The sequence below is a fragment of the Manacus candei genome, unplaced genomic scaffold (genome assembly GCF_025592945.1).
Source record: "Manacus candei isolate 608988 ecotype Guabito, Panama unplaced genomic scaffold, ASM2559294v1 h1tg000037l, whole genome shotgun sequence".
NCBI classification, from domain to species: Eukaryota; Metazoa; Chordata; class Aves; order Passeriformes; family Pipridae; genus Manacus; species Manacus candei.
The window spans coordinates 9967769-9980989 of record NW_026138085.1 but is presented as its reverse complement, the minus strand read 5'-3'; the positions used below and the strand labels follow the sequence as shown (position 1 = coordinate 9980989).

The window sequence follows — 13221 nt, the reverse complement described above, 5'->3', positions numbered from 1 at the left end:
AGCTTGAGAGTATTTGCTGTACTCAGCAGCAGCCAAGACTAGCTTCCAGGGTGAAAGCAGCAGATTCCTGTGTTGGCAGCAGCAGCAGGCAATGGATATGGTGGCTCCAGCAGAGCCCTCTCACACAGCCCCTCTCACACAAGTGAGCCCTTCAGTTGAGTGCATGAAGAAAGAGGGAGCTGGCACAGCACTTCCACAGATCCACTTGTTCGTTTGGAATTAACACCAGTCACTGAGCTGGAAACCCAGGACCTGAACCTTCCCCAGCCTGGTACAGGGGCTAACACAACAGCAGGCTCTTCTTTTTTATTTACTCAGATCACAGGAAAATGGAAATTCATGACCAGATTTTCATACTGCCCAGGTGTTTGGTGGTCTGGGCATCCAGCCAGGGTGTCCATGTGTGTAGGGAAAGTGACTGTAACTCATCTTGCCCAGCTAACTCATTTGAAAATCTGTCCTTAGATATCAGCCAGGCTGAGCTGGTCTCCCGAGACCTAACACCAAGAGACTTTGGTGCATGATTAGAAGAGGGAAGAAGAGAAGTAAAACCAGCAAGAACCCATCCTTTTGTAATTTTAAAATGAAAACCACTGACAGCTGTAGTTTGCAGAACTGCATAATCTGCAATTCTAGAGACATCGGGAGTAAGTCCAATTAATAAATCTGAAGACAGACCAGGAACCCCTGACCCAGTGCACCAAAGGAAAATTGAAGCAGTCTTTTCTTAACAGATCAGGACATGGCTTAGAGTAGTGAACTCTGATTTCTTCTCACATGAGGCTGTTGCTGTGCTCTTGAGGAAGCCAGCAGCCAGCCAAGAGCACACAGTGCTGCAGCAGTACAGAACAGCTTCTGGACCCACACAGGAGCTGGCATTTGCCTCAGAAGACAATTCTCTCACCTCTTTTTTTCTCCCCATGCTTTAGCTTTACCTGTGGATTTTGTGCTAGCAATGGATGCCAAGGTAACAGCCCTGGAAACAGAGTTCTTTTGTACCTGCACAGCTGTGCCAGGCTACTGTGTGGCCTCTGCTCAGAGCTGAACATCCCTCCTGCCTATTCAACCCAAAATCCAATGATCAGCCCGTCAGCTGAGACCCCTCTGGGTGACTCTCACCTTCCAACAGATGCTGGGAACTGGCCCAAGAGGCCCTGTGACCCAGAGCCCCACAAGCAAGCACAGGATTCTGCCCAAGCCCTGGAAGCCCATGGTCCTTCAAAGAGTCTGGGTGCAAACAACACAGGTGTCATAGACTGGTATGGATAATAGAGCCTGGTCTCTACAGGGAAAATACCAGAATAGCTGGCAATAGAAAACCCAAATTATTGTGATTTTGTTCCAAACCCATTGCTCTGCTTACAGCCATTATTGCAGAGCAAAATCCCTTCTATTCCAGGCTGGTTTTCTTATGGGGGGATTGTTCTGAACAAGCCAGAACAGCACAGTAGCAATTCCAAAATAACTACCCTTACAAACATCCCCAAGGAGACCAGTCTGGAGCAGAGTGGAGAGGCCAGCCTTGAACTCTGTCCTGCTGAAAGCCAACACCAAAGGGAAGAACAAATTCCCTCACACTGCCAAGAATTCAAAGCTTTTTCCCGATCACAGTCAGGATTCCCTAGGATCAATGGAAATGCTCACAGTCCAGCCACACCAGGGACCTAAATACCACAGGGCCAAAGATGTTTCTGTTAAAAGGCATACTAAAAATTCTGCTCCATTTTGTAGCATGGATAACACCTTTATCAGTGTTGAGGATAGAACTGTGATAATTTGTGATTTGCCTGAGCCAAATGCTTTGCAGGGCTGTGCCTACAGAGAGAACTTCCCACCAAAATTAAGCACCAGCCAGTATCAGCCACTACTCTGGCTCCTGTTATCTTGACAGGACCCATGTCACATCCCCAAAGATTTAGTATAACAGGGACCTTGTTCAGGAACTACATCAACTCTGCATTAAGATTACATGGTGAAACTTCCTCCTGCTAGAGGAATGCAGAAGTTACAGTTCTTGTACTAGCCCTGATTTGCTCAAATTGTTTAAACATCATAGATTTAGGTTGCATGTAATAACCCAGAATGTAACTGAAAATTATATATTCACAACCTGAAAAGTTAATCTTATTACAAGCTACTACTTTGATATTACCTGACATTGTGCTAACACAGATTTTACATTTCAAGCAGCAGCTAAAACATAACTTACTGAATATGTTGATAACCAACCAGTGTATTTGTTCACTTAAGCTCTGCAAAGGTTGGCTATGGAAACCTGATATAAAAAAGACTGCAAAGAGGATTAATACGGGCATTCTGACCGTGCTTCTACACCTCACTCTTCAAATGAAGGAGAAAAATCCACACTCCCAGATTGATAGTTATCATTTTGCAATTTTAGTGGAACAAGAGGGAAACTTTTCTGCAATCTCTGCCACCCGAACAAGCCATTTTAGTACATACAAATGTCAGACTCCACGCAGAGCACAGGCCATGCTTGGAGTGGTACAGAACATTTTTCCTTCTCAAGAGCCCTGAAGGACACAAGACTTCCATTTCCTATCACTGCCACATTCTCTGCAGGTCCTCAACAAAACACACAATAGACACGTCTTATGAGAACTGCTTGAAGCATCCAGGACTAGATCCTGGGGCAATATTCAGGAGCTGATAATGTGGTGAATTGTTGTGTGAAGTCAATCAGAGATGTCTCTGTACAGGAAGTGCTGGAAACACCAGAGCCTCTGAATAACACTCTCCTAAACAGCCTGGAGATAGAATAAGGCAGAGCAAACCTTCCCTACACGTTATGCACCAAATATCCCAAGAAGAACAAGACTGCAGCACCTGTCTGCCAAGTAACAGTAGGGAAGGGGGACGAGCACGAGGAGCAAACACTTGCAAGTAACACTTGGCAGACCTGGAGTGTCCCTGCCAGCCTCTGCTCCCACGATGCCGTTGCAGTACATGGCATGGAGCTCGATCTCTGCAGCTGGAAAGCTGTGATCACACAGCGGGCACGACACATGGGCAGCGGCTGTAGGACTGCGCTTGGACACAGTCCCACCAGCATCTTCATCTCCACCAACCTAAGGAAGAAGAAGAAGAAGAAGAAAAATTAGCCAGATAGTGATGTTTCTCTTTTTTTGCTAGGTACAGAGCTCCATGTTGTCTGGTAGCTACTCACCCTGCCACAGACTCAGTTTTTCTTGGAAAGTTTTATTCTTCCTCCATCACATAGGGGTCAGAAATAAGACCACTGGCTGAGTAAACGGCACTGCACTAACAACTAATTCTTCTTGCAAAGGCAACATGTCCTTCTGAATCGTGGTGAAACCTCTCTGCACAGCCATGCACACCGTTTAAGGCAAACATCACCTGTACTACCGTGGAAAAATGGTAAGGCTTCCATTAATCAGGAAAGCTCAGAAGCGAAACTGATGGAAAATTCATGGGGCAAAGCAAGAGTTCAACACCTGACTTGTGCTCATCAGTTTCTGGACACGATCCACGCTACACAGGCAGCACTGTCTGGGAACACAGCTTCCCCCAGGATGAAAGGAGGCTGCTGTGGTCTTAGGGAGCAAGGAGAGATCACTGGAAGCTCCTCCTCTGTAGAGGAGGTGGCTGGAGCAATCATAAGAGGGGACACCGATCAAGGAGAGAGGCAATACCATTGAAAATCCATGTCACAAAATTACCAGCAGAGGCTTTTTGCCAGGGCACAATGTCACAGCTCGTGTATGTTCTCAGGGTGCCATTACCACTTACTGACACGCTCTTTTTGCATTGATCACACAGTTGCAGAGGTGTTCCACTATCCATCCACGGAGATCTAGCCTGCTCCCTATGCTACTGACATTCCCAAATGCAGCAGACTGCAGCCATCTCACTCATAACTACATCTCTGCTTAGTCAGGCTTGCTGCAAGATTTTTTCACATTTAAGAAAGAACCTTTCCCTCCCTGCAATGATTAAAAAAAGCTACTTAAATATTACCCATGTAGAAAAAAAACTATAGGAAAATAATATGGAAGGGGTTTCTGTTTAGAGCTAAGCAGTGACATGTAGACAGTGTGCAGCAAAACTGCCGTCTGCTTTCCTCCAACAGTATCATTTCAGGGAAGCAGTAATTGGGGTCAGCCAAGATGCTCCGTGCCACTGGAGCGCTTTGTCGTATTACTCAGTTTATTACTTCCTTTTCCAAATTGGGATCTGATTCTGGGTTTTATGTCCTAGAGGAAAGGAGGCTGTTTTTGTTGACTCCGAGGAGCTATGTCAAAAATTGCAGGACTGGGCCTTAAACTGAGATTCCGACTCATGGAATGCATTTCTCCCAGATACCAGCTACAGCACCAAGCCCCAGGAACATCTCTTTCATTCCCAGGGAGGCTCTCTGCCCTGGATTTCTGTGGAGGAGTTGCCACAAGAGTTCCTCCAGACGAACACAAGCTGCTCAAGTACATCACTTACAGCATTAGCGCTCGTACCCCTCTCTCACATCTCAGTGTCACTGCATCGTGTGAATTCCTCACTGTGGGGCGTCACACACAAGAGCCATAAAAAACAAGATGTGTCAAATATGAATGATCAAATCAAACCTGCACTATCCCAGTCAGACAACACCCGTAAAAAATATGATGGGAAAAGCAGCAGGCACTGCTCCTTCTAGTTGCCTTTTTTAAAGCAATCTTAGGAGATCACCGGTTCTACACACCCTGCCCGCCTACATTCGATGGTAAATTACTAATTTTAAATGGAAATGCAACATTCTGTAACAAAAGACACCACAGTTCCAAAACTGCTTGTACGAAACCTTGCTGTAACAGTCTGGAAAACCTCAACTGCAGAACCAATCACCCCTGTCAGAGGCAGAGACAGTTGCCTCTGCTCTTTAGCAGAGGAAATTGCCTACAAGATATAATACTTGCAGCCAACAGCCAGCCAAAAGCAACGCTAGAGGCTGAGCTCAACAACAAGACTCCTGTGTCCTGGCTCAGCATCTGCTAGGAAGAAGCCAGTCCCAGTGGTCTAGGCTCAGCTCATGCAAACTGCTGATGCCATGGTAGCTGTTTCTGCTGTCTTCCTGGAGGGCTGCGGGCTCCGGACCAGGACCTGCTGCCAGCCATAATGTTGTCAAACAATCCCTAGGAACCTGCTCCCCACCACTTTGCTGATCACCTTGTGCCATCCAGGCAGAGGTGTGAGACCCAGGGCACCTTCTGCAGAGCACAAGGGACAGGACAGAGTCCTGGCCACAGCCAAATGGGTCACAAACGTGCTTCGGTGGCCAGCCCAGGATCAACCCTCTCCCTGCTGCAGTCCCTAATTGACTGAGCAGTGCTTGGAGATACCTGCAGAATGAAAGGCACACGAGAGCAGAAGATGGTTTATTAAGAGGCCTGTGAGAATGAGGAGCTGCAGACATGCTGTACAAGCTGCAAACTCCCAGAATGAGCTTTCCACAAATGAGTCCTCTTGTCAAGAGCTGTACGATTCTGTATCCATGTACCCTGCCAGAGGAGTACTTGGCAACCCCTTTGATATCGCTCTCTAAATTAATGGACAAAGGGAGTTTTATCAGAAGCAGGGACTGAAGTCAGGTGTTGGTACAGTGACAGCTGCAAAGCAATTGCTGTGCAGGTGTGACAACGCAGGGAAAGGAGCTGCACACAGAGCACATCTGCAGTGAGAGGTAAGAGGATGGCCCTGCCACTGAATTACTATTGCTATCAACTATTACTGCACAGAAAGCAACATTCCCGGCTCAGGACACTCTGCTTGGTCTGCAAACCACCACCAGCCCTCAACACTTCAAGGACATCTTTATCCCAGTTCAGTCTTTGGGTGAAGCTCTCTTCTTAGCCTTTTGGAGATGGTCTGTTGGAGAGCAAACATTGGAATTCAGAGGATTGTAACAGGGAAAAGCATGTCACAACAAGAGTGACTGAGGTTTCCTAGGACACCCCTCACAGCTCCTGGGGTCCCTCTGCATCACTGAACATCACAGCACTGTACCCCTGAACATGGGCAAGCTACAGCCCTGCCACCCACGCTGATGGCATCCTCCAGCACAGCAGTGTAAGGGTACAAAAGAATGGGCTGGAACTGATAACAGCTCTCCAGCTATAGGACTGAAAGGCTCCAAGCAGCTGCGTGCAGTTCCCAGCCAAAAGGGATTGGAGATATGAAGCAGAGGAGAAAAGCAAAGCGGGAACTGTTTGTTGAGGATCCAAATAACAGAAGTCCAAGCTCCCAGCTACCCAAGGGGAAATGCCAGCACAGCTCAGCTGAACCAGGGTCTAGAAGGTAGAACTGGAAACAGAACCCTTCCCAAACTTCCAGCACTTTTACCTGCATAGGTGCATCTCTGCTGTCTGAGCAGAGCTCTTCTCTCTCCTCCTCAACAGCTTCCAATGGGCTCGTTTGTGTCTCTGCAGAAAAACACTTCCATGTCAGCACAGGTTTGCAGCCCCCAAACTACCTCCTCACTTCTTGATGTAACTTAGCCCTTAATGCTTCTTCACACAGTTTTCACAGTTTCAAAACATTTTTTAGACTTGCCACAAATGTTATCAGACAATGTGCAACAACACAGCCAGATGAGGGGTTAAAGTCACAGCATGGTGGTGTGAGGACAAAGCCACCACAGCTTTGCAGCTTCATGGGGAGTGAGATTAGACACAGGGAAAGTGTGTGGGACACTTGCTGTGATGGAGACAAAGCAAGAATAGAGCTGCTCTCGCATCAAGACAAGCAGAGCTCCCGTTCTGTGGTCTGCCTTGCAGTTGCACCATCTTTAGACCTCCACATCTTCCTTAGCAACAAAATATGCCACCAAGCACCACCATGACCTCTCCTGCTATGGCTGCTCGTGAACAGGAACAGTCCCTTCATTAATTTTCTCACTTTAAACGCTGGACTGGAAAACCTCAAACATGGTAGGAGAGACCAAGGAAGAAAAAGTCGCTGGTCCAAAACATGTTTAATTAATCTAAGACAGCTCTCACGCTTTGCACATTACTGAAAAATCTGAAAATCTGATTGCAATGCAGAGACCACTCCTGACACCTTGTTTTGAGTGAGCCCTCCATGCTGACGCACATCTTCATGCCTCTTCAGCAGCAAGTCCCCAACAAACCCTGTCACAGAATTGTTTTAGAGGAAATGGGTCCAAAACTAGGGGATCAAACTACATTACCTGGATAATTTTAGCCCTGACAAATGGAGAAGGGAAAGAAATCTTTCCCTTTTTGTTCAAGTAACTTGAAAATTCTCTTCTTTCCTCTGAATTCCATAAGTGTGCAACTTTCAGTACAAAATTCATAACATTCTCAAGCGCCTTTTACCTGGGCAAACAGAGATCTCTTCTTCAGCAGAGTTTTCTGTGGCAATATCTGGACTCCTTTTACTGCCAAGTGGGGTCATCGTGGAGATGCTGTTCAAAATATAAATATACTATGAATCTCCAGTCCAATAGGTGTGAGTGCCACACCTGCCTGTCTCACACAGTTCAGAACAGCAGATGATGCCATAATTTCCAAGTGGTCAGTATGATTCTGACAGCCAGAAATGACCAGGAAAACAGGAAAATATGGATCTAAAATGCCATCCTAAGCAAACACCCCAAAGGGAACATTTTTTTCTTCTAGAAACCCTTGACAAAAAGGCAGAAAGGGTCACTATCTCTTGTCAGGGGAGCAAAACTACCTGCTCACAACTGTGTGACTCTCTGTGGGAGAAGACTTGGGAGTTGTGCAGGTAGCAGCACTGTGCCTCTTTTTGCCTGGGGAAGGAAATCCTCACAGAGGAAAGATAGACCTGCTTTATCCCACATTATCCTCTCCCTCCTCACACTGTTCATTTTCTCCCTTATCCCTGTGCACAGCAGCCAGAAGCAGCACGGATGTGATACAAGGCATTTTCCTTGCAGCAAAATCCTTACAGCATTAGGGTGGTGGTTCCTTGGAGCAGCACCGGACATCGCTCCTCTCATTTTGACCTTTGGATTCCTCCTTTTTTTTTTCTCCCCCCTCACTGCACACTGTCTTTCCAAACCAGGCAGGCATTGCTGAGGAAGTCTAGCACCCATGCTGATACACTCCACGCCTTGCGTGGTTTTCTGATTAGTCTGATCAAGTATGCAAGAACACACTTTAAAAACATGAATCCCCACACTGACAAACAGATTTATTAAGCTCAACCACAGGCCTTAGAGAGGAGAGAACAGCCACTGCTGATTTATGATAAATAACAAAATTCTGATAGGAAATCACAAGTGGCTTTTCTCTCTAAATAAAGCATCTCAAAGCATTTGTTATGAATCCAGGCTGAGCATGTTTTACTCTGTGTCTAACATCAGGGCTCTCTTCAAAAGAACTCACACAAAACAACTTGCTATGACATTTATAAAATGGGCTAATCAATTTGAAGTCAAACCACATTTCTTGCTACACCAACTATCTCTTGGTAACAAAGCCTATAATCATTTATTAAAACCCCAATCTTCCATGCTCCATACAAAGAGTAAAACAAGCAGGGAGAGTGGCCCACAGAAAGCAAAGCAGCCTCTTCCCAGGGCTGGCACTTCCTAAACTGCTCCACTCCCTCCAGACAGCTCAGAGCCGTGTTTTCCTATTAAGTGAGGCTGAGGCCAGCCGGTCAGGGTGCCTGAGCCCTACCCGAGAGAGGCCTGTGCTGGCAAATTACCAGGAGCCAGATGGCAACGCTTAATGTGCACAGAACTGCAAAGACTGCAGCCATTTCTTGCTTTCCTGCAGATGTTCCAGCTGCCCGAGGAGGGAGCGCTGAATCCAGGTGCATCCCACCCCAAGGCAGGCAGCTCCTGGGTGGCTTGGGGAATGTCCCAGACTAACCCCATCAGCTACACCAAAGGAACGAGGTCCCTCTCTTTCTATATCCTCCATATCCTGGCCTCTCCTGCCCTAAGCAGGCGGGAGGCCAGCGCTGCAGAGCACACACCTCGCTGCCTTCCACGCAAGCTCAGACCTCAGCTGTCACAAACTCATCAGCCTCAGCAGCAGTGGCAGCTGCAGTTCCTCCTGCTCCCCAAGGCAGGTTTTAAGCTTGTTAGAAAGGTGAAAGCAAGAGGGATTTTCATACTCTGCATATTGATAATAACTGTTCAGGCCAAATGCTGTTAGATCAGAGAAAAGTTGGCAGTTTTGTTCCAAAGCAGGTTTAAATTATAAAACCCAGCAAATTAAAAACATGACATTATCTGGCCTCTCTTGTAACTTGCTCCCTAAATCGTCTCCCATTTGTCCTTCTTCTCCACAGTCTTTGCTTGAGAATTGCATCCCACAGGAAGGAGAAGGGAAAAAAAAAACAAGGAAAGAGGAGTAGGCTTAAATCTGAAGAAAATCATGTTGACTTGTCCCACACCTGTCATCTGCTGAAGTGGCTTTTCTGGAGCACTGCACTCTATCTTTGGCTGATAGGCAGTGCCGTCTGGCTTCCTCTTCCCTGCTTTCCTCTTCAGCAGTAAGGCAGGAACATAAAAATACACACAGAAATCCAGTAAACCCTCCACCATGCTGCCTATGCTCCTTCCCCGATAGACACGTGATGGCATCGCTGTAACTCACCTTCAGCTCCCCCACCCACCCCCAGAGCTGTACTGCACTGTGTTACAGGAGCTTCAGAGGGCAAGGAGCAAGTCCTCCAACTTGTACAAGGATGCACTTGCACATCTTATAAAGTTACTGAGCCTTTCTCCCCAGTTGTGCCTCACCTCTCTCCCACGCTGCTCCAAAGCCAGGGCTATCTAACAGCAGTGGCTGCAGAAGCCTTTCCAGCAAGCCCTGCAGCAAGCCACAGTGGGATTGCACCCTAAAATACTCCAAGGAGAGTGAAAGAGCCCATATCACTGTGAGCCCCACACTCAGAAATTATCCTACTCACCTCTGTGCAATTTGCATCGGCTCCCCTTCTTCATGCGCATCCTCTGCAGGCAGCACCTGGGAGGGCTGGAAAAGAAAATTCTGATGATATATAAAACAATATGCACAGCTGACAGAGGTCTGCTGGGTCATCAGATTCTGTCCATGACACTGCACCCACTCTGCTGTATATTTTTATTTGAAAATGCCTCAGTATCCATCTGGAACTACTCAGCTTTTTCCCTCCATCCCTCTTTTTAGGAAGGTGTTTCAGCAGCTGCCTGAAATAAAGCCAGGCAGTACTTTTTGTTACCTTGCTGCCTAGACATGTTCCTGGACAGTCCCAGGACTGTCAACTCATTCCAGCACTGTCCATCACCTTCCATGCTCTCTGCCTGTTCTAAGCATCCACCTCAATGTACTTGTAGGCAGCAACCATAGCTCTCCTCCATCTCCACCCATGCTGAGCTAAACAATCCAAGGTTTTTAATGTTCCCTGCACCCCCCCCAGGCATCCCAGCAGCCCCTCACCTACTCAACTTTAAAACCTGTTTTCTTGAGCTGGGATGACCTGATCAACTGGTACAGCCGGTGTTTGACCATAAGAAGCACTTTTCTGAAATTTCCTAGAAATAAAATCCGTTGCGTTTTTCTTGCCTGCGAAATCAGTTGTCCCATCAAAGAGAGGGAACAGATTAACCTGCACAATCTACAGCTGGTAAATCTGTGTGCATTTTATCCCATTTTTCATTTAGCTCTACGACTCCACTTATTCTTTCCTTTAAAATTTGTTCAAAAGCCTTATGCACTGCTGAGGTCAGGGTAACATGCCAGTTATTACCCAGATCCCTTTCTTCTTCTGCAGTGTACACATTACACTTGCCATCCTCTAATCAGGTGGAATTACAACAGTTTATTAGCAGTCCTTGCTGTCAGTTCTCATGCTAGTTCTCACAGAAGGGTTTTCCACTCCCTTCCTTGAGTCTATCAAACTCTCCAATTTCCACCATAGGTTTCAGTTTCGATCAGCTCCACTCCTGGATGGCTGATGTACTTCCCCAGCAAGCCCCAAATCAAGGCCTCCTGTCAGATTTTCCTAATGTGATTCCAACCCCCAAATATTCTGTTTTGTTTATGCTGTTCTTTACCTCTTTGCAGCCTAATTCACCACTAACATAAAATACCATACCTCCTCCTTTATTTTTATTTCTCTTTGTCCTGAACTGTGCATATGTTAACAATGCTTCTGCCCTGGTCACGAACATTGGTCCACGTTTCTGGTTTTCCCAAGTACATCTGTTATAAAATATGGCACTAATTCAGGTCACCAGACTCTAAATCTCCAGAATTGTGCCTTTTCCCTCTGAATCTTTTAAAGACCAAGAGTCCCCTAACCTTATTTGAAAGGCTCTGAAGGAATTGATTCTATTAGCGCTGAAGTTTGTTAGTGCAGGTTCACGGGCTGTGAGATCTTCCGACAACCAGGATTTGCTTTGTGCAAACATCCCTTGGCTGCGGGAGACAGTGGCAGCAGTCAGCTGCTGGCAGGGTGGAAGGTCTGTGCCTGCCCCAGGTGAGGTTTTCAGGGCAGGGGCACAGGCAGCCTCCCTCAAGCACATCATTTGCACCTTCATTTCACTGGTATAACACATAGCATGAGGCCTTTTTAAGGACAGATTTGAGTCCTTTTCAAGGACGATTTCTAACCTTGGCACAGCCTAAAATCTCCCACTAGCCCCCCCAGCAGAGCAGCCCTGGTGGCACTGAGGGAGCCTCAGGGCAGCACAGGCAGCAAAGGGTCTCCAAGTGACGCAGCACGTCGGAGACTCGACTGCTCTGGGCCCCTCCTTTGTCACTGCCGATGGAATTGTATTTGATAGAAGGAAAAAAATGGAGACAAGGCACAAGCAAACATCAAACATATCGATTTTGCAAGTAAATCACCTGCTCTGGCCTCAGTGTGTGACTGCACAGAGGCGAGAGAAGGGAGCAACCTCTCATGCTGGGTGTGATAAGGCAGATGAAAGGGTATTTAGAAATAATTTTCTCTTGTGTAAAAAAAAGACTGGCAAATTTTGGGCTAGGGTTGAAATTTTTTAAGTCTACTACCCCTCCCCCTTCCTTATTTTTTCACCTTAAAAATATTCAGAAAGGCTACATCTACACACAGGTTATGGCTCTGAGAGAGCTCTCATGGTCAAGATGAGTACAAGTTACCACTCAGCACCACTAAAACCTCTTTTCTCCCCAAGAATTAATTAGGTATTAGGATTAAACAGATAATATTTTTAAAAATACACCACAATTTTCAATACTGATTAAAAGTTCACACCCTTCCCAGCTGCTGTATCTTTCCAAGGGTTTTAGTGTACACATCCATAGACCTCCAGTCACCCCAATCTTCCAGATTAATGACACCTCCCTTTCCAGAGGAAAAGCTACAGAAAAAAAAAAAAAGCAGTTTGCTTTAAGAACCTCTGAGGCCTTTTGTATCTATCCTAAAGAAATTAAAAAGGACACAAGTCAGTTCCTTTCCTCTGCAGATCACCTCTAAGGCTTGTTTAAATCTCCATCTGCTAAACTCGAGCCAAAGCACTGTCAGGAAAAGTCACATTTCAGCACAGGCTGCTCTGCTCTTTTTCTGCAACCAGAAAATGCAGACATGACGTTTTTCCTAAGTGTTCAATATTACAAGACAGAATATAAATATCACAAAACAAGTTAAGTATCTTTCTAACACCAGGGTAAATGATCAAATACACTTGAAAACAGGAACAACAGAGCCAAGGCTTCAGTCATAGAGAAGATAAAGTTATACAATGATCCGGGAGTGAAGTCATTATGAAAAATGAGGGTTGGAAAAGGCTGACACAAACCTAAAATACAGCAGTAATAAATACTTCATCTGACTAGCAATCTGTTTAAACTTAGCAGTGACAGAAAGCTGCCTTCCGCTCCAGCAGGAGAGCCCTGATGGAGACAGAGGCTGACATCTAGTGTCTACTAGACCCGAGCAGTGAGCCCAGAGAAGGTGCCCAACACCAGGACAAGGACAGCGAGCACCACTGCGGTGACACATCACCAGGGCAGGCAGAAGATGCCTGCAAGCAGGCAGAGCTCCTCACAGCCACAGGACCACGAAGGAAAAGAGAACTTCCAAGGGTGAAGCACGTACAGAGGCATAGGAGTGAGTAGGGGCAAACTGGAAAGGCTGTGCTGCAAGGACAAACCCACATTCTCTGACTGTGAGGGGAAATGCAGAGCTCCCCATGCAGCCAAGGGTTTACAAACTGGTTCACCAGAGCTGCTGGTGGTCAGA

The 13221-nt window shown here is 46.4% G+C and overlaps 1 protein-coding gene across 5 annotated transcripts in view; it reads right to left on the bottom strand.

The window, feature by feature from the left end:
- UIMC1 (ubiquitin interaction motif containing 1) overlaps positions 1 to 13221 on the bottom strand; it is a 40088-nt gene that overhangs the window by 6951 nt on the left and 19916 nt on the right. For all 5 annotated transcript variants that reach the window (XM_051793437.1, XM_051793440.1, XM_051793438.1 and 2 more), the window contains exons 6-9: positions 9925 to 9989; positions 7350 to 7438; positions 6355 to 6434; positions 2921 to 3089 (exon numbers count right to left, since the gene is read on the bottom strand). In XM_051793437.1, the coding sequence (XP_051649397.1) occupies positions 2921 to 3089; positions 6355 to 6434; positions 7350 to 7438; positions 9925 to 9989 (403 nt within the window). The remainder of the gene's footprint in view (positions 1 to 2920; positions 3090 to 6354; positions 6435 to 7349; positions 7439 to 9924; positions 9990 to 13221) is intronic.